The sequence below is a fragment of the Dipodomys ordii genome, unplaced genomic scaffold, assembly GCF_000151885.1.
Source record: "Dipodomys ordii isolate 6190 unplaced genomic scaffold, Dord_2.0 Scaffold67, whole genome shotgun sequence".
NCBI lineage: Eukaryota > Metazoa > Chordata > Mammalia > Rodentia > Heteromyidae > Dipodomys > Dipodomys ordii.
In genome coordinates, this window is record NW_012267283.1 from 1,945,593 (window position 1) to 1,966,642 (window position 21,050).

At 44.0% G+C, this 21,050-nt stretch overlaps 1 protein-coding gene across 1 annotated transcript; it reads left to right on the forward strand.

Moving 5' to 3' along the window:
- Positions 1–4,469: 4,469 nt before the first annotated feature.
- Positions 4,470–13,329, forward strand: Txn (thioredoxin). The gene is made up of 5 exons (XM_013023333.1): positions 4,470–4,610; positions 9,048–9,152; positions 9,344–9,403; positions 12,160–12,225; positions 13,121–13,329. Exons 1-5 carry the CDS (start codon positions 4,587–4,589, stop codon positions 13,181–13,183), a joined length of 318 nt encoding a protein of 105 aa, XP_012878787.1. The 5' UTR covers positions 4,470–4,586; the 3' UTR covers positions 13,184–13,329.
- The last annotated feature ends 7,721 nt before the right edge of the window (positions 13,330–21,050 follow it).

Consider the following 21,050-nt stretch of genomic DNA (forward strand, 5'->3'; position numbering starts at 1 on the left):
AGTTGTGTCTTTTAGGTATTTTGTAACCATGATGGAAAGCTGATTGATACAGCAATTCTCCAAGCATCTGGATTTAGGGTAAGACGTAAGACTGTGCGTTAATACCTATAATATTAACATGTAACACACTGATATCTAATCCTGTTTGAAAAGTACCAAAGCAAAGGTCAATATACTTTTAAATAGACTCTTTCAGTTTCCCCTGCTTACAATTTGTATAATTTGTTAATGCCTACATGTTTCAGTTTATCTCATCTTTGTTATCTTGTAAATGTATGCTCAAGTCCTTCAGGGTGGTTTTTGTACCTGGAAAATATATGTATTCAGAGACAACAGGTTTTTACTACTTATTCAATTTTACTGAAAGTATAATTTGTTCCCATCATAAATAAAATATATCCATTTTAGCGCATTTTTTCATGAGTTTTAGAAATATGTAGAATCACTTAACTACTGGAAAGTTTTCCTATTCATTTCTGAGGTCTTTGTATCCCAGCACCATGGATTCACTTTGTCAGTTTAGACCTGCTGTGGAACTTCTTCTGAATGTATTTTTTTAAGCTTTAGTGTAAGTAGCTGGCTTCTTCCATGTAATATGTACATATATGTTTGTGTATATGTATATGCAGGTGTATCATATATATAATACATTATATATAATACATTATATATATATATATCACATACATATCAAAACACTGTGCTTCCCGCATGTCTTTTTAGAGGGATTCCAGACTGAAGTATTCACCCAGCACCCTCAGCTCTGTTGAATGAGATAGAAAAAAAAAAAATTTGTAATCTAGAAAAACTTGTTTCAACTACCCCGTGGCTGAATTTTCTGCCAATCAGAACAGAGACAGCAGACCGAGCTCTCCACTCCTATGTGGAGCCTCAGACTGCTCACCAGGAAGATGGATACCTACTCCCCCATCCCATGGCCCATTTCTGCTCTGCTTGACATGAAAATGTCCTTTATATAAGTTCTCCAGCATCTGTCTATTCCCTCTTTCTCTCCTACCTTCCTCGACTTCCCCTATGCCTAACTGAATGGTTCAAACACTTAACTCCTTCTCCGCAATGAAGAAGAGCATCTTAGGCAAAGTACATTCCTGTGGAAGCTTTGGGCCCTAGGAGTGACTGGCAATACAAATTCCTAGTTCTCTTAGGTTTAAGACAGTGTGAAGCCAGGCCTCGGTGGCTCATGCCTGAAATCCTAGCTACTTAGGAGGCTGAGATCTGAGGATCATGGTTCAAAGCCAGCCTAGGCAGGACAGTCTGTGAGACTCTTTTTTTTTTTGGGGGGGGGGGTCCAGTCGTGGGGCCTGAACTCTGGGCCTGGGCGCTGTCCCTCAGCTCTTCAGCTCAAGGCTGGCGCTCTACCACTTGAGCCACAGCGCCACTTCCGGCTTTTTTCTTTTTGCTTATGTGGTGCTGAGGAATCGAACCCAGGGCCTCAGGCGTGCAAGGCAAGCACTCTACCATTGAGGCACCTTCCCAGTCCATCTGTGAGACTCTTATCTCCAATAAACCACCAGAAAACCAGAAGTGATGCTGTGGCTCAAAGGACAGAGTGGTGCTCACCTTGAGCTGAAGAGCTAAGGGACAGCACCCAGGCCCAGAGTTCAAGCCCCATGACTGACCAAAAAAAAAAAAAAAAATTAAACCAGTGTGAGCTATATTTCCTTGCAGCTCTAAGCACTGATTAACGAATGGAGTTGATCCACCCAAGGAAGGCCTTTAATTCTTCCTCTCTCTCCTCCTCTTGACCCCACACCACACAAATGGGCTCTGCCTCTCTGCACTGTCCCAAACAACTCTCCTGCATCTCACTTTCCCCACAGAATGTCACTTCCTTGCTACAAATGAAATCCTAAGGGTTGTTTCCTATGTTCCTGCAGGCAGGGACCCTTGCTTCTTAGGACCAGGCCCAAGACCATTTTTCTTCTACTCTAGGAGGAAAAAGAAAACAAGTAACTTTTCCTTTGAAACTTACAAGGATAGCTTCCTGATTACTTGAGTCACTTAAGACTTAACACTTGTTTTACAGCCTTCTTATCCACCCTGACTCTCCATCTTATCAGCTGACTTCATTCCATGTAATAGCCTGCATAGTTCTGTAGCACATTACATATCCTATAGTTTCTTAGCTCACCCAACATTGACAATAGCTAAAGTATTACCATTTTGTTTGTGTGTGTGTGTGTGTGTGTGTGTGTGTGTGTGTGTGTGCCTGTCCTAGCACTTGAACTCAGAGCCTGAGTGCTGTTCCTGAACTTTTTGGCTCAAGGCTTAGAGCTCTACCACTTGAGCCACAGCTCCACTTCCAGTGGTTATTGGACAGTCTCACAGACTTTCCCACCTTAGCTGACTTCCAACAACAATTTTCAGATTTCAGCCTCTTGAGTAGCTAGGATTACAGGCATGAGGTACCTGCTCCTAGCTAGTATTGTCCTGTTTTACAGAAGAGGAAACTGGGGCACCAACAGGCTATTTAGTCTGGCATGGAGTTACCAGCTACTAAATGTGCAGGCACACAGGGAAGTAAATTGCAGAGTCCAGAACTGACACAAGCTCCAGCCTCCCAGTTCCTTATTCTCTGTTCTTTGTATTTGTAACATCCCCTTATCTAATCTGTACTGGTCCTGGGGAGGGGAAAGGAGGGCAGTACATTCTGCAGCTTTCAGTGGGCATTTGGGAGGTCTCCAGAGAAGCTTGCTAGGGGTGGCTCCACCCTTGTTGTCGATGCCTATACAAAGTATGGTAAGCCAGGAAGCTGGGATGCTGCTGGACTTAAGACTCAATGGTAGAAAAGCAAGTTAGAAAAGGGTAAACAAATGCAGCAGTGGAAGAGGGAAGGGGTAACCTGGGCCAAAAAGAAATGTACTCTTTACTAGACTTACATGACTGTAACCCCTCTGAACACCTTCATACTAACATTAAAAAAAAAAGAGGGGGGTAGGGGTAAGCTGGGAAGGTGGCTCAGTGGTAGAGTACTCGCCTAGCATGCCTGAGGCCCTGGGTTCGATTCCTCAGCACCACAAAAGCAGAAAAAGCCGAAAGTGGCGCTGTGGCTCTGAGTAGAAGCAGCTAAGGGGGACAGGCAAAAGAAAAAAAGAAAAAAGCAAGTCGCTTTCTTCCCCAGCAGTCCTGGGTTTTTTTGTTTGTTTGGGGGGAGAGCAGCTACATTCAGGCAGTCCCACCGGCTAGGGCTGTCCTTAGCATCTGCCCCTGTTCAGCACAGCACCTCACCCATATCCAAAACCCTTCCATCCTCTTTGCACCACAGAGGTTCGAAAATCTCTGTTCTCCCTTCCTCCCAGGGTCTGAAAGAGCAAAGAGAAGGGAGTCAGGGGCTGGGGAGGTGATGAATGGAGGGTTCCAGGAAGTGGAACCCAGACAATCACCCCAAAATGTAGCTTCACCCGGGACTACTCCGGCCCAGCCTCTCTCCCCTCCCACCTCCGGCTCCCATCTCCCTCCCCGTTCCTCTCCCTCCACCCATACCCCTCCTCTGCGGGCGGCTGTGGACTAGGCCTCCCCCCATCCACACCGCCAGCTACGTCTTTCCTCACCCTCAGTCCTCCAGGCCGCACGGCACGCGCATCCCCGGGTCCAGACACTGCGTTCTCCGCGGGTGCCGCGTGCGGTCCCGGAAAGCTGCCCCCAAGCCTAGAGCTAACGAGCAGCCACAGCCTTCGGTGCTGCCCACCGGCCAAGCACCGCCGAGCACTCCATCCTCATCCCCAAGGAGAGGAGGCCGGTGCTGCGCGCGAGGGGAAACGGCGAGCCCCGGGGCCGGGCCCGCCCGGGGTCCCGGCTGCGTGAACTACCCGGGAAGCCGGTGGCCTCTCCAGCGACCTCGGCGTGCACCCGAGTGCGGGGTCACTCGGCCATCTCCGGGGAAAGCGGAAGGAGAAGGAGGAAACGAGGAGCCGGCCCGGGGCAGATCCGGGAAGGAAGGTGGCCTAGTCACCGTTACTCAGCACTTGGCCGAGGCGGGGGGGGGGGTGCACCGTCGGCCCGGCGAGGAATCCCGCCCTGCCAGCGCCGTCCTGGGCCTGACCCTCATCTCCAGTCTCGATAAGTCCGATGAAGGCCCGGCCCGATGCAGTTCCGCCCGCAGCGACCCCGGGGATCCGGGGATCCTGAGTCGCCCGGCCCGCCGCAGCCCGCACACCGCAAGAACGCCCCGTTGCGCACGGGGTCCACTCCCTTTCCCCCACCCGCGACGTTGGCGCCTAAGGGCTCCCGGCTGAGCGTGAGACGTGCCCAGGGCTCCACCCCGCGCCACTCTGACCACGCCCCCTAAGGAAGCCCCGCCCTTCCACCGCCTCAAGGTTTGCGGGGCGGAGCCTGCCGCCTAGCCTTGGCGGGCGCGGGAGTCTTAGCGGGCGCGCGCGCCCCCGCCACGTGCACGCTCCCGTCACGTGCACGCCGCGCGCGCGCGCCCCGCCCCGCCCCGCCGCGCTCCGCCCAGTCGCTATAAAGGGAAGGCGGGCTGCGCGCTCCTCTCCAGCTCGGTCCGGTACCTTGGATCCACTTCCACTCCTTTTTACAGTCGTTCCAACTCATCCGCAGCAGCCAAGATGGTGAAGCAGATCGACAGCAAGGTAAGTGCTCCTCGGGAAGGCCAGGGCGGGTGGCGCAGCCTTCGTAACTGGAGAAGGCCACGGTCTGGAGGTGTTGGGGAGGCCGCTCCTCACCTCCGGGGCTTGGGGGAAAAGGGACAAGGTGGCTCGGCCTGGGGCCGGGAGGAGCTCGGGGCCTGCGCCGCAACGAGGCTGTCGAGCATGCCCGGGGGTAGGGAGGGTGAGCCTGGGGGATTTCCCCCCCTGGAGGGCGGGGTCGTGGTGCCCGCCGCCCGCGCCCTGGAGGCGCACGCGCCCGGGGAGCTCCCGGGGGTCCTCACTACTGCATCTCTCACACCGCCGCCACCCCAGCCGGGAAGGCGGGGGAACGGAGCGGGTCCAGCGCCCCCACCCCCACTCCCTTCTATCTCCTGATTGGCGGTCTGGCAAAGAAGGAGATGGAGAGCCCCCTGGAGAAGGCGCGGGGTCCCCGCCGGGAGATCCGGCCGCACGGGGTGGGGTGAGTCCTCTTGGGAGCAAGTCCAGGCCGCAGATCTCAGGATCGCCCCGCACTCACTGGCTCCTCCGATGACGCGGTGCTGTCTAGGTGCTCAGGGGGGGCGGGTCCCAACTGGGGACCCTCCTGCGCGTGCCCCCAGGTGGCTGCGGGGAAGTGAGGTCCAGGCCGCGCCCGCGGGACTCCTCCTCCTGCGGCGCAGGGCGCGTTTCCGGCAGCGCTGGCATTAGAATGACTCAGTCCCCGAGGCTGGGCCCAGGGGCCTCGCTGTCCTACCCACGTGTGATTCACCCAGAGTTCGGCCGAAAAACCAGAGCGGGTCTCCCCCTACACACACACACACACCACACACTCGCGCGCACGCACACACACACACACACACACACACGAGCAGCCGGCCTTGGCCTTCTGTATGAGACTTTATTTTAAAACTAAAAACCAAAACCAAAACCCTGGTGGAGGGAAGAGTGTTCCATATTCCGAAGTTATTGTGAGCCGACTATCGTCCAGGTGTCGTTCAGTGTCTGCTGAACTGAGCCACTCGAGAAAGGTCTGTTACCACCCGGGGGAAAGTTGATGGAAGGAAGACCCTTGGCAAAGGGTGTACCCACGCCAGTGCTCCCGCACTCCTGGAAAGCGGAGGGAAAGTTGGATGCTCACTCTGGTCTTGAACACCTGTCGGTGCTGAATGGGCTCCAGAAACAAGTGAATGATGTTACAATGTCTATGATGGTATAGGATCCTTTTGTTACTTCATTGATAACATTTTCTCTCACATGCTGTCAGTCTGATCCCGTGCTGTCCTTAATGGTTGTCTTTCTGGAGTCTTCATTATTTAAATTATGTGAGCTTTTATGATAAAAGCAGAAGCCTTCTCATTTGTTGATTTATAGTTTTTAAAATCCTTAGCCAGGCGCCTCTCCTAATCCTAGCTACCTGGGAGGCTGAGATCTGAACATCAAAGCTCAAAACCAGCCCTGGCCAGAAAGTGTGAGATTCTTCTTATCTCTAATCACCCAAAATCCAGAAGTGGAACTATGGCTCCAGTGGTAGAATTCTAGCCTTGAGCAAAAAGGTTTAGAGACGGCACCCAGCCCTGGAATTCAAGCCTCAGGACTGGCATGAAAAAAAAAAATTGTTTTTTCTTTAATAGTGAGTCCTCACCCTTAACTTTGTGATGAAGCAGCCTGCCTAGAAAGGGAGGGAGGGTGGGGCTCTCAGTAAAGAGCCCACTAGAGATGAAGACGTTTGCCTGGCCTATGTTAGTTTGCTTAGAATCCCGTCCCCTAACACATACAAAGCTGGTGTGGGTTCCTGAAGCTTGTGGTGGAATCTTCTGTCTTTGAGTTGTTAAGGGTGTGGTCCTTTCCAGTAAGGAAAATATAGGAGTTTTGGTCCCAGTGGCCCTGGCAGCAGTTGATCAGGAAGTTTCCACCAGAGCCATCAATCAGAAGCTAATTAATCTGATTAAACAAGTATTGAATTTATATACATGTATTGAATACATTTCACATTTGGCCAAAATTGATGCATTTCGCTATCCACAGCCATGTCTGACACTCTGTGTGGGTAGTTCAGAGGCAGTGGGATCTGTTCCCAACAAGAGTGGGAAAATGAGCTGTCAGTGTGATGACCAAGAAGTGAGTATTCAACCTGGACTGGATTGCCTGTGCGTTTTTTGTTTTTCCTTTAAGGATGACAGCCTGGCATTGATGGCTCATGCCTGTAATCCTAGCTGCTCAGGAAGCTGAGATAGGAGGATTGAAAGGTTCAAAGCCAGACCAGGCAGTAAAGTCTGTGAGACTCTGATCTCCAGTTAACGACACCTCTACCCCCAAAAGCCAAAAGTGGAGCTGTGGCTCAAGTGATAGAGTACCAGCCTTGGGGGAAAAAAGCTCAGGGACAGCACCCAGGCACACAAAAAGAGTGACAGCTCCCTCCTGTTTACTTAACTCATACATGTATAACATGCTAAGCATTTAGATATCTACTCCAACTACCTCATTTTATTTCCAGATGAATGATTTGTATTAGTGATGGGGAACATTGGTCAATCCTAATGGAGTTTCTGGGAAATTTGCTTGTATTCAACTCAGAACTATTCTGGAGAACCTTGACCATATTTGCAACACAGTGTGTTCTATCTTGAAAGTGAAACTCCAGTTTCGATTGAAGGTTCACCACATTCCAAAATTAAAATTCTGCCAGACCAGACCTAGTCCCTGCTTGACCTTTTTACCATGTTACTTGTCTTGCAGAAAAAATGGTTGAGCCAGGTATGGTAGCCCATGCCAGTAATCACAGTACTCAGGAAGCTAGGGTAGAAGGATCCCAAGTTTGTCTTTTCTTTTTTTTTTTTTTTGGTACTGGGGATCGAACCCAGGACATTGCACTTGCTAGGCAAGCGCTTTGCCACTGAGCTACATCCCAGCCCAGGATCCCAAGTTTGAAGCCATCCTGGGCTACATAACATAACCTTGTCTCAAAATTTCAAAAGGGAAGGAGAAAAGAAAGAAGGAAAAAAAGAAAAGACTGGTTGGCCCAACCTTCAAAGAATCATAGTGATGGTCTGTTTTCATACTTTAAATGTATTTCCTGTGGCATCTCCAACCCTTACTCCTGTCACCTCTTCTCATAGCCAAAGGTGGGTTGATGGACCTGTATAACTGGACAAATCACCAAGGTCATTGCCAGCCCTCCCTGATTCTCCAAAATCACAAAGTAATTAAAATCTAGAAAAGTAACCGCACTTCACCGGAACTCATTATTGATGGTAGTGGTGGTGGAAAGAGGGAGAGAGTGTGTGTGTGTGGGGGGGGGGGTTACCTGGAGTTTTCTTTTGCTGGGCCAAATCTCATACGATTCTTGCGGAAGGAAAGGAATAATTAATTTCATATAAACCAAGTTTTGAGGGTTTTGCCCCTGCCTGAAGAAACCCTAGACTTCAGCAGTGTGTTTTGATCTCTTTCTTGCCCCAGTTTGCATTTTGATCCTCACTGAACTAATTGTGGTTAAAATAAGTCCCTTGTTACTAGAATGCTAGGTTCCTAGTAATGAGTAAATAATTCAGGTTAGCCAGAGGGATTTCTTGATCATTTTGCTGGCAATTTTCTTTGAAATATGTTTCTTACATAGAATAATATCTAAGGAAATTTACTTTGGTGAGGAACTTTTGCTATGATTTCCTTTACTGACCAGTGAGAGCATAGTTTTGAGCTAAGGGACAAAAGACAAAGTTTGACACACACACACAGTAATGTCTACTGATTGTGTGTTGGGACTCAGTGAAGGTCAGTTCAGCATTTGTATTTGAAAGCACTTTTGGCATATACTCCCAAAGTAGTGTGTTTAAGTCATCGTATTTCACTTATACCTATTATTGATCCATAAGAATTCAATGAGGGCTGGGAAGGGGGCTCAGTGGTAGAGTGCTTGCCTTGCATGCATGAGGCCCTAGGTTCGATTCCTCAGCACCACATAAGCAGAAAAAGTTGGAAGTGGCACTATGGCTCAAGTGGTAGTGTGCTAGCCTTGAGCTGAAGAGCTGAGGGACAGCGCCCAGGCCCAGAGTTCAGGCCCCATGACTGACAAAAACAAAAAAGATTTCAATGAGTTTCTACCATTTACCTAGATTTAATACTCTTTAGTGTCAATGCCTATATTTTCTTTTCTTTTTTTTTATACTTAGTTTGTTGAATATAATTTACCTGATTGTCAAAATTTTTGTAAAACAATCCTGAAGGTACAAACACCAGTATGTTCTAACCATGTATCCTGTTTGATCTTAGCAAATGTAATAGCGCCAAGGATAGGTAGAATTTTTTTTAAGATATTTGGCCTGTATGGGAGTGGAAGGCAAAGTGAAAAGTAGATCCTATTAACAGTTGTGCTTTGTGTTGTCAAGTCTCTGTGGTTTTGGAAAGGAAACTATTGAACCTAAGCTTCTCTTGCCTCATTTTCAGGATGCCTTTCAAGAAGCCTTGGATGCTGCAGGAGATAAACTTGTAGTAGTTGACTTTTCAGCCACGTGGTGTGGGCCTTGCAAAATGATCAAGCCTTTCTTTCACGTGAGTAGGAAAGATGGGTGATTTCTAGTTGGTGGCAAGGAGGATGGTTATTAAAGGGTTTGGTGATTTTTTTAATTATTATTATTATTAGTCTCTACTTACATTAAGATTCTACTGAAGAAGCTTGAGTCTATTGAACTGCCATTTGCCAGTTCTAAATCTTTTCAAATTTTTCACTTAAACCTCTCCAGGCCCTCTCTGAAAAGTATCCCAATGTGATGTTCCTTGAAGTCGACGTGGATGACTGTCAGGTATGGAGTTAGGAGTTGCAGATACCACTGAGCTGCACCTGTGGGCCTTTTTCTCTGAATTGCACTGTGCTTTTTTCCCATAAATGTCAAGGGGTACTAGAGCTACAGCCCTATCAGAAATGTTGTACTTCAGAATAACAGGTAATTGGAATAATTGTGGGCTTAAATCTAAATGTCAGGAGCTATGTACATGACATCCTTAAATCAACATACAAGCAGATAAAAGGTTCAGGTGACCAAGGCCCACACAGACAGGCTACCCTTGGAGCCATAGAGCCAAGACTGCACGTGAGGGAGTCTGGCTCACTCACCTTGCTCTTGCCACCACACTTAGAAGATGCTGACTTAACAGTGGGTGCACGTCAGGTTTTCAACATATAGCCTCGCTTCTCACCTGATAGAGCCTGTTCTCCATGGAGCACCTTAGCCCTCATGGGACAGAAGGTATTAAGACTACATGATGTTGCCTTAAAGGGCTATGTTCCAGTCCTGGCTCATTGGCTTTGCTCTAAGTTAATTGTCAGATCATCACACTTGCCCTCAGCTACTTCCCAAAGTTACTCTTTGCTTAGCAAGCTTGGAATACCACATGAAGGTGCTAGAGGGTCACTTTAAACAGGTGTACAGCGGGGTGTACTTCATGGAAGTTTAAGACAAGAGACTTGCAGAAGGAGCCATAAACATGCGTATAGGAAGGAATTACCTTGCAGGTGTAATGGACCATTAGAAGGCCTGGATATATAATAAGTTATACAAGGAAATTTTTATACTCTAAGACACAAAGTAATTTCATGGGTTTTGGAACCTTTCGGAATGCCATGATTAGAGGAGCCATGAATGAGTTAATAAAATTAATTTGGGCTGGAGTGCTAACCTTAGAAACCAATGAAATTTCTTTTCATAGGGTTAAGTGTAGTCTTTTTGTATACTGAAAAATAATGCGAATGGCTGATAAGTTTGGAAAACAAATGACCATTGGCTGGACTTGGAATCAGATAGAATTTGACTATAAAGCATCAGAGGAAGGAATATTCTGGGTCCTGGGGCCATGGCCATATGGCTATGCACTGCTCAAAACTCTCTTATCACTTGGGCATTCTCTAAAATGAGTATATCTATATGTAATTATTTACAAAAAATAAAAAGGAAGTGGAGATATCACCAGAATAGGCTAGCTTTCTGCTTTTAAATGATAAGGATAATAAATATAAGTGAAGGCTGCATAACCATATATTAATAACCAAATACAGTTAAGTTATTGCATCTCTATTTCATTCTTTTGAGGGGAGGGGGTATTCCTGGAAACACGCTTTCTCCTATTATCTTCTCACCTTTTTCTCTTTGGTCATTGAGAAAATGGGCCTGGAGTTTTTGATGGAAGAGGTAGGGTAGGGCAGGGCTGATGGATTTGATTACACACACCAAGGGGGTAAGAATCATCATAAATACTGGTGAACAATTAGAAATTCCTTAGGAAATACTTGGGACTGTAAAATAAGCACACTGTCTCAGCAATTCTGTATCTAGGGCTGATGGGGAATTAAACCAGTGTGTAAAGATGAAGATTGAACATGTTTCTATTAGGGAAAATCTTGATGAGTGAATTGGTTAAAATGCTTGTGCATGCACACAGGACTACTGTGGCATGTAAGAAAATGATGTATGTGTTTTCATGCGGAATGTCTGTATGTCCATTATATGGTGTGTGTATTGTGTGACAGTGCATTCAGTGGGGGCTTCAGAAAGACAGGTGCATATTCAAGTACTTAAGTAACGAAACGTTAACAGTAGCTAATGAAGAATGTGGATAGCTTGCCCCTGGTAACTTTTCTGCATTGAACACAGATTTTACTTCTATAATTATAAAAATTATAATTTTATTATAATTATATAAATTAGAATTTAAAATCCTCTAAATCCTAGCAGTACTCCTGGGAAGTTTCTGCCCCAAGGATGTACCTGAGAATGGTTCACAATAATATAGACATAAATTGGAAATTAGCTTAAAGTCCAGTCTGGAGAATTATGGATAGAATCCTATGTCAACCTTAGAAAATCACTTCTATTCAATGAAATGAAGTTTTAACTAAAAATGTATATATATATATATATATATATATATATATATATATAAAGATGTGACTAATTTTCAAAAGTAAAATATAAGAACAGTCTGTCTCAATTAACATTACCTATGAGCATTTGTCCTTTCCCCTTTTTCAATGATATCCTTGCAAATTCATAGATTATCTGGCATCTGATAATCTGGGTGTGTCAATGACTCCAGTACCTAACATGAGTAGGCTATGGCTTCAAATCATTGCAACCGGGTATTTCTGCTAAGACCTTGGGATTCATGCCCCCTCCTCTCCATCATAAAACTGAAGAAACAAGAGCAGTGAATTCTGAAGAGTTCATTTGTAATCCTGAGTCCAGTGACAGAATTTGTCAGTGCTTGTTCATGATACTCAAATTTTCCAAGAACTTAAACAACGTACCAAATCACTTACTTAGTAGCAAATGCTAGTAGCTGTATACCTGTTGGTACCTGCCTAAAAAATAGATAATTGAGGATATAACCAGTATGGCTTTTGCGCTGCCATTGCATTCATTATATTGATTTATACATGCCCTAGTAAAGAATATATAGTATATAAAAGGGAAAAGAACCTGCTTGGGGGCTGTTTCCATCAAAGCCTTGTACTCATGTTATTGTTTTATTCTCTCCTCTTTTCTCCACCTCCGATCTGCTCCAGGATGTGGCTGCAGACTGTGAAGTCAAATGCATGCCAACCTTCCAGTTTTTTAAAAAGGGTGAGAAGGTATGTACATCTGATTTTTTAACGAAATGAATTGCACAAGAGGTTAATGTGGTGGAAATGACAAAAGAAATGACTCTATGAAGCATGTTACTGTTTGAGAATATTGAAACGTGACTCAAACTTCATTGATTTAAATACATAATGTTGTCCTTAATTGAAAATTGATTAGAAATAGACACTAAATCCCCGATTGGTGCTTCATATTATATCATGACTTTCTATACTGCCTCTCAGTGTATCAATCGTGAGTACATAGTAAAATAATGGACCCTTAAAATGATGGAGTTCTGCTTTATCTAAAATTAAAGAACTGACGTCTCTCAGTACTATTGATTGTTATTTCCCTCCCTTTGTTTCTTTGTTTTGTTTTTTTGTGCCAGCACTGGGGCTTGAATTCAGGCCTTTTTCATTCAAGACTAACACTCTACCACTTGAGCCACAGCTTCACTTCAGGATTTTGGGTGGTTAATTGAAAATAAGAATCTTAACAGACTTTTCCTGCTAGGGCTGGCTTCCAAACATGATCCTCAGATCTCCGTCTCCTGTGTACATTACACATTGTGGCCAGGGGCTGGTGGCTCACACCTAATCATGCTATCTACTCAGGAGGCTGAAATTGCAGGATCCTGGTTCAAAGCCAGCCTGGACAGGAAAGTCAGTTGAGACTCTTTATCTCCAGTTAACCACTAGCAAGCCAGAAGTGGCGCTGTGGCTCAAAGGGGTAGAGTGCTAGCCTTGACCAAAAAAAGCTCAGAGACAGCACCCCATGCCCTGAGTTCAGCCCCATGACTGACCAAAAAACAAACAATCTGTATTTTTCGGGAATGCTTCCCCAGCCTGTGCTTCCTTTATGTTTACATCTGTGTCTGATGTCAGTTCACTATTCTCTTAACAGGTGGGAGAATTCTCTGGAGCCAATAAGGAAAAGCTCGAAGCCACCATTAATGAATTAGTGTAATCACATTTTCTGAAAAACATAACCAGTCAGCTGTTTGAAAACTTGTAATTTTTTTAATTTACAAAAGTATGAAGTATGGAAACTATATACCCAACTGCTATCTGATTATAAATGACAATAAAATATTAATTCTACCCTTTTTAAAACTGCCTGGTGTCTGAATAGTCTTCATCAGTGAGAAATAGCCATTCAATCCCTTGATTATTTTCTTTTAGAAACAGTTTACTTACTGATTAAGATTTTTAAAAATTATTACTCTTTAAGTAGGCTGAGGTCTGTGGATTGAGGTTCAAAGCCAACCCAAACAAGAAAGTCCAAGTGACTCTCATCTCTCCAATTAGCCACCAAAATGTCAGAAGCAAGCCTCAATACTGGCATACACAAAACTGTTAATACTAACTTAATGTATTTCTAGAGAAATCTTTTGTTATGGATAATGCAGATGATAGAATAGTATGTTAGGATTCAAGTAACTTTTTTTTTTAACCTTTATAAACAAAGAAAATCTGTGTCCTATCAGGTAAGTCCACTATGCTGTCTGAAAACTCAGTGTGACCTACATAAGAAGCCCCAACCTGAGTGGCAAAGTGCATAGAATTACTCATTCAATGAGACGGTTCTTTGTTTTCCTTTTGTTTTGTTCATTTGTCTGTCTTTGGAAGGGTGGGGTGAGGGCACAGAAATGGAAGGACTTTTGTCCTTCCATTTTCACCTTTTGTACTCATTGGAAAACATGTTGAAAATGAAATATACAACTTGTGGCTGGGTGGTGGGAGGGACAAACTGGGAGAGAGTGAGGGAAGGGGTAACCTTGTCCAAAAAGAAATGTACTCTTTACCTGAATTGTGTAACTAACATCTCTGTATATCATCTTTATAATACCAGTAAAAAAAATTAAAATTATTCAAAAATTATCAAAAGAACATTGTTTCTGTGTACTTAACATCAAGGGGCTGGGGAACTGCTTGAAGAAAAGTTTTTATATTTAGTGAAAATCACGCCCAGGGACTGGGAAGGTGGCTCAGTGGTAGAGTGCTTGCCTCACATGCATGAGGCCTGGGTTCGATTACTCAGCACCACATAAACAGAAAAGGCTGGAAGCGGCACTGTGGCTCAAATGGTAGAGTGAGCCGAAGGGCTGAGGGACAGCGCCCAGGCCCAGAATTCAAGCCCCAGGACCGGAAAAAAAAAAAAAAGCCCAGAGCCAGTGGTTCATGCTTACAATCCTAGATGTTCAAGAGGTTAAGAGTCATGTGCCAGTGTCTCATGCCTGTAATCCTAGCTACTCAGGAGGCTGAGATACAAGGATAGCAGTTTGAAACCAGCTTAAAAAGTCCCAGTGAGACTCTTATCTCCAATAAACTACTCAAACAAACAAAACAAACTGGAATTAGAGCTGTGGTTCAATTGGTAGATCACTAGCCTTGAGCACGAAGACTCAAGGACAGCCCCCAAGCCCTGAGTTTAAGCCTCAGGACCAGCAAAAAAAAAAAAAAAAAAAAAGTTGAGATCTGAGAATTGCAGTTCAAAGCCAGCCCTAGGCAAGACAGTCTATAAGACTCATCTCCAGTAAATCACCAAAAACGCCAGAAGTGGTGATATGGACAATACCAGCCTTAAACCAAAGAGTTCAGGGACAGCACCCAGGCTTTGAGTTTAGTTCTGTCAAAATTACAGGATTAGTCTATATAGTAGGCAGTAATCCTATGTGGTATTGATACTGTAATCCCCAGTTAGTAATGCTGACACAATGAGGTAAGTAATCCATCACAAATAATGGAGAAGCTGGGGTTTGATGCAGGAAGTTTAGCACCAAAATGCACCTCTCCGCAGAGCTTCATGCCTCAAGTAAAATTAGAGTAATAAGTGATCCTGGAAAACCATTAGCTGAATGAATGTACTGTGTTAGGCTTGGGGTGCCATTCTAAATAAGACCTTTATTGTCTTACATTCCAGAAGGGAGGGCAAACAGGTGAGTAATTGGTAGGTTCTCAGGCTGAGAGGCCCAAGACAGTAGACAGAAGAATGGAGAAATAGATGTGCTTTGGATAAGGTGTTGGGGTGAGTTCTATGCAGTGACTGCGCTAAAATTTGAAAGATGAAAAGGATGACAAGCTAAGAGCCAGGGAGTCTGCTTTCAGTGAGAGAAACAGGCACAAAACCCCCAAGTTGAAGACCTAAGTGCATTTAGAATTGTCCGTGAAATAAAGCTAGAAAGAGGCAGGACCCAGTCCTTCAGAGCTTGGCTTTTTCTGGATGTGAATGGGGAGCCATTGACCACCTAACATGCTCTGAAGCAGCCGTTTTCACAGCTGTGAAGTAGTGGCAGTGACTAGAAATGAAAAGCAGGCTTCTGCAGTCACTGAGAAACGGGTAAAAACTACGGTGACTGGAGAGGTGGGGAGAGAGGAAGTGGTAGAAAACAAACTACGACGAGAATGAGCAAAACAGCAGCAAAAAGCAATTGATGCGCCAGGCACCAGTGGCTCACTCGTGTAAATCCTAGCTATTCAGGAGGCTAAGATCTGAGGCTCTTGGCTCAAAGACAGCCTGGGCAGGACTGGTAATCTCCAACTGACCACCCAAAAAGTGAAATTGGGGCTGTGATGAATTTATACCTAACACACCCAAGGATGGAAAACTCTCATCATGCCTGCGCCCTGAGAGCGTCCTGTGGCCATGCAGCGAGCCCGACCAGTGCACACCTGCAGATCCAGGTTACAGATCAGGAACGCGAGACCCCGGCATGACAACCCCGCTGGCCAGCTCAAAAACAACGCCAGGACCTGTGAGTACCTCCACGGGGGCCAGCACTGATGGTGACCAAGAGTGCTTGGCCTAGACATCCCTCCCTCCTGCCAGAGAAGGGGCACCATGCTTGAAGAGGGCAAAGAAGCTGGAGCCCTTCCTGCCACCACCCCTCCGCTTCCTGTGGAAGACCACTGGGCCCGAACTCTGATTCCAAGCCAGAGAACTTCAACTACCAGCAGCCCCTCGGACCACTTTTGGTTGGGCGCTGGGAACCTTGCATTCCCCACAGCTGCAGCTGATGGCAGAGAGGACTCTCCCCACACCGCCCACCCCCTGCAAGGCTCACGCCTGTCCCAGAGGCAAAACACAACCCCCACCACCCCACCCGGAATAGACTCCAGATCGGGACTGCAGCAGGACGATTTCCCCACCTCTCCCTATAGGAACCCGCCCCCTCTGAGACTCACACACCTGAGATTGGATCGCAGCTCCCCACTCCGTGGAAAGTACACACCAGTCTGGGACTGGCGTGGGGACAATTATCCCCACCTTGCTCTCTAGGAACCCGCCCCCTCTGACACTCACACCCGAACCAGAGGTTTGAATGCAATTCCCCACACCAGTTCAGGACTCAGGTGGGGCCAATCCCACTCAGATGGGGCCAACCGCCCCCCCCCCTTAATGCATAGAGGGAATCTTCCTCCCCTCCCCCCTCAAATGAGGTTCAGGTGCTGGTGCCTACTCCAGACACAGATCTGGGCCAGATCTAGAGTGCTGTGCACCATACAACAGACACCTGCCACTGGGCCTAAACCCAGACCAGGACACCAGACTGTCCTACACACCACAGAGCACAACAACTGACCAGGACCCATTACATTGTTTGCATCACCCTGAGCTGAGCATAGCCCAATGCAACGATCTATCTAGTGAATCACACTCCATCACCACTGGACGCAATACACAATCTGAATGACCCCAACAAACCCTGAACCCAATATGTAAATCATAACAAAGGATTACAAAATTCTTGAACAATCAAGACAACAAACCAAATTCAAAAGCCTTCAACAAGCCAGGGAAGGACCCTAATGAGAGTGAAGAAGAGATGGAGAACAAAAGGATCATTAAAGTAATGATGAGAGAATTGGCCAAAGAAATAAAAAGGGATATCCAAAAACAAATAGAAGACTACAAGGAGGAAATGGCTAAGAATATACCAGTCACCCAAAAAGATAGGGAAAGATAGAAATGCCATACACCTCATTAAAAGATGAAACTAATACTCTGAGAACTAACTTCAACAAAGAACTTAGAAGCATGAAAGTCTCAATTTCCCTACTGCAAACCACAGTTGAAAGCATAAGCAATAAGTGAAATAGAAAATAGAGTATCAGGAGTTGAAGATAAAATACAAGAATCAGAACAAAAAAATCAAAGACATGGGAAAAAAACACTCAGAACATCCCAAAGGGAATCAAAGAATTGTCAAATTCAGACAAAAGATCAAATCTACACAGTTGGGATAGATGAGGGAGAATTCAAACCTAAAGGCATTGAAAACCTATTCATGAAATAATAGCAAAGAATCCCCTCAATCTCAAGAGAGAATCTCACCCACCTGACAGAGGCATACAGAACTCCTAATAGACAGAATCCAAGATTATTTGTAGACATAGTGAAAACTCTGGACTTAAAAAAATCAGGAATTAATTTTAAATGCAGCAAGAAGGAATTATATTGCAAGGGAAAGATAAGAATCACTGCAGATCTCTCTACACAAACTCTCAATGCAAAGTGAGCCTGGAATGGTACAATTCAAGCCCTGAAGATCAACAACCGCCAACCCCAAACTGGTGTGCCTAGAGAAGCTATCATTAACAATTGATGGTGAAACTAAAACCTATAACAAACAAAAATTAAAGGAATTCATGAACACTAAACCAGAACTACAAAGAATACTAAAGGGAAGCATATAATCAGAAAAAAAAAACACTCAAGTCAAGGAAATACAATATTAGACAAAAATCACTAGAAGACTAGTTTAGCAAACACAGGAAGAGGAAAAAAACAAATTATTAGAAAACAAGAAAATGACAGGAAACATGACACATCTCTCTATAGTAACCGTAAACTTTAACAGATTCAATTCCCCACTCAAAAGACAAAACAGCAGAATTGATCAACAAAATAAGATCCATCATTTGTTGTCTCCAAGAAAGCTATCTCACAGTCAAATAAAAATAAATTCTGCTCAGGAGGCTGAGATCTGAGGATCATGGTTCAAATTCAGCCAGGGCAGGAAAGGTCCAAGAGTTTTTTAATCTCCAATTAACCATCAGAAAACTGGAAGTGGTGCTGTGGCTCAAGTAGTAGAATGCTCCTTGAGCTGAAGAGCTCAGGGACAGCACCCAAGCCCAGAGTTTAAGCCCAACCAAAAAATAAATAAATTCTGAGTAAAGGAAGGGATAGAAAAAGATCTTTCATGCAAATGTGCCTTGCAAGAAGGCAGTAGTAGCCATATTGGTAGGTAACAGAAAAGATTTTTTTCATTAAAATCAGTATGAAGAGACAAAGAAGATCATTACATAATAATAAAGGGAATAATGATCCATGAAGCGGAAATCACAGTGGTCAATATTTATGCACCAGATAATGAAGCACCTAAATACATTAAACAAACACTTTTGGACTTACAGAACATGATAAATCCCAACACGATAATAGTGGAAGATGTTTAACACTCCACTTTCATGAAAGGACAGGTCAACCAAACAAAGAACAAGCAAAGTCTCTAAGTTAAATGACACCATAGCCCATATGGACTTCATAGATAGCTACAGAGTACTCTACCCAACAATTACCCAATTCATAGTCTTCTCAGCAGCCCATGGGACATTCTCCAAAACTGATCATATTATGACACACACACAAAAAAACAAGCAAATACAAGCTTGAGATAGCTCCTGGCATCCTATCTGACCACAGTGGAATCAAACTAAGCCTCAACAACAAAAGATGATGTATTTCAAAATCATCAGACACAAGAAGACTGAATAACACACTACTGAATAACACATGGATCACAAAAGAAATAAAGGAGGAAAGTTCTTATAATCCAATGAAAATGAAAACACATCACAACAGAACCTATGGGATACAACAAAAGCAGTGTGAGAAGAAAGTTCATAGCTCTAAGCACACGCATAAAGAAAGCAGAAATAGCTCAAGTAAATAATCTCATGATGGAACTAAAACTGCTAGAAAAACAAGAACCAACCAAACCACAAACTACTAGATGGAAAGGGATAGCAGATTAGGGCAGATTAATGAAATAGAGACTAAAAAACAAACTACACATAATATCAATGAAACAAAAGGCTGATTCTTTGAAAAAAATCAATAAAATTGACAGACCACTAGACTGACAAAGAAAAGATGTTCAAATCAATAAAATTAGAGATGCCATAGAAGACATAACAATGAACATCCAAGAAATCCAAACAATTATAAAGGACTGCTTTCAAAACCTATATTCAAATAAAATGGAAAACCTATTAGAAATAGCAAATTTCTAGAGACATACAATCTAATCAAGAAGATATAAATTGATTAAACAGACCCATATCAGGCAGTGAGACTGAGGAAGTAGTCATCGGAGAGATTACTTCCTTTGAGGAAAAGCTCAGGTCCCAATGGATTCATGCTGAATTCTATAAGACTTTTAAAGATGAACTAACATCAACACTCCTCAAACTTATCCATGAAATAGAAACAGAAGCATCAATTCCAAACTCATTCTGTTAAGCCAATATCACACTCATCCCCAAACTAGGTAAGTATCCAACATAAAAAGAACTGCTGACCAATTTCTCTGATGAACACTGATTTAAAGCTCTTTAATAAAATACTAGCTACAGAATTCAGAAACAAATCCAAAAAAATCATACATTATGACTAAGTAGGCTTCATCCCACAGACCCAAGCTAGTTTGTTTTGTTTTGTTGCCCTGCCTAGGATTTGAACTCAGCGTCTGGGCACTGTCCCTGAGCTTCTTTTGTGCAAGGCTAGCACTCCACCACTTGAGCCACAGTGCTTCTTCTAGCTTTTTCTTTTTATGAGGAATCGAACCCAGGGCTTCATGCATGCTAGGCAAGCACTCTACATTAAGCCACAGTCCCAGCCCACAAGGCTGGTTTAACATATGTAAATCAATCAATGTAATTTACCACATCAACAAAGCCAAAGACAAGAACTACTTGAGCATCTCAACAAATGCAGAAAAAGTCTTTGACAAAATACAACATCCATTTATGTTAGAAAAAGCTTTGGAGAAGCTAGGAATAAAAGGAATATCCCTTAAAATAATAAAGGCTATCTATGACAGACCAACAGCCAACATCATACTGCATATTTCCCGTAAAATAAGGAATAAGATAAGGATGTCCACTCACTTTACTCCTATTTAATATAATTCTGGAATTCCAAGCCAGAGCAATAAGGCAAGAAAAGGTCACAAGAGATTCACATAGGCAAAAAATAAGTCAAACTACTCCTATTTGCAGACAACATGATCTTATACATAAAGGACACAAAAGACTCTAGCCCCAAGCTCCTAGAACTGATCAACCACTTTGGTGAAGTAGTAGGATACAAAGTTAACCTACAAAATTCAGTAATGTATCTGTATGCCAACAATGTACAAGCAGAGAGGGAAATAAGGAAAACAACTCCATTTGCAATACCTTCAAAAAAAAAAAAAAACTAGGAATAAACCTAACCAAAGATGCAAAAGATCTTTATAGTAAAAACTAAAATTTTGAAGAAAGAAAGAAGACACCAGGAAATTTATAGACCTTCCCTGTCTATGGATAGGTAGAATCACTATTGTGAAAATGGCCATATTGCCCAAAATGATGCACAAATTCAATGCAATCCCCATCAAATTCTTTACCAAGACAGACAAAACAATCCAATAATTCATATAACAACAAAGGACCTATAATAGCCAAAGCAATTCTGGGAAAAAAAAGTTATGGGGGTGGTATCACAATACCAGACCTCAAGCTCTACTAAGGAGCTATAATAACATAAACAGCTGGTACTGGCACAAAAA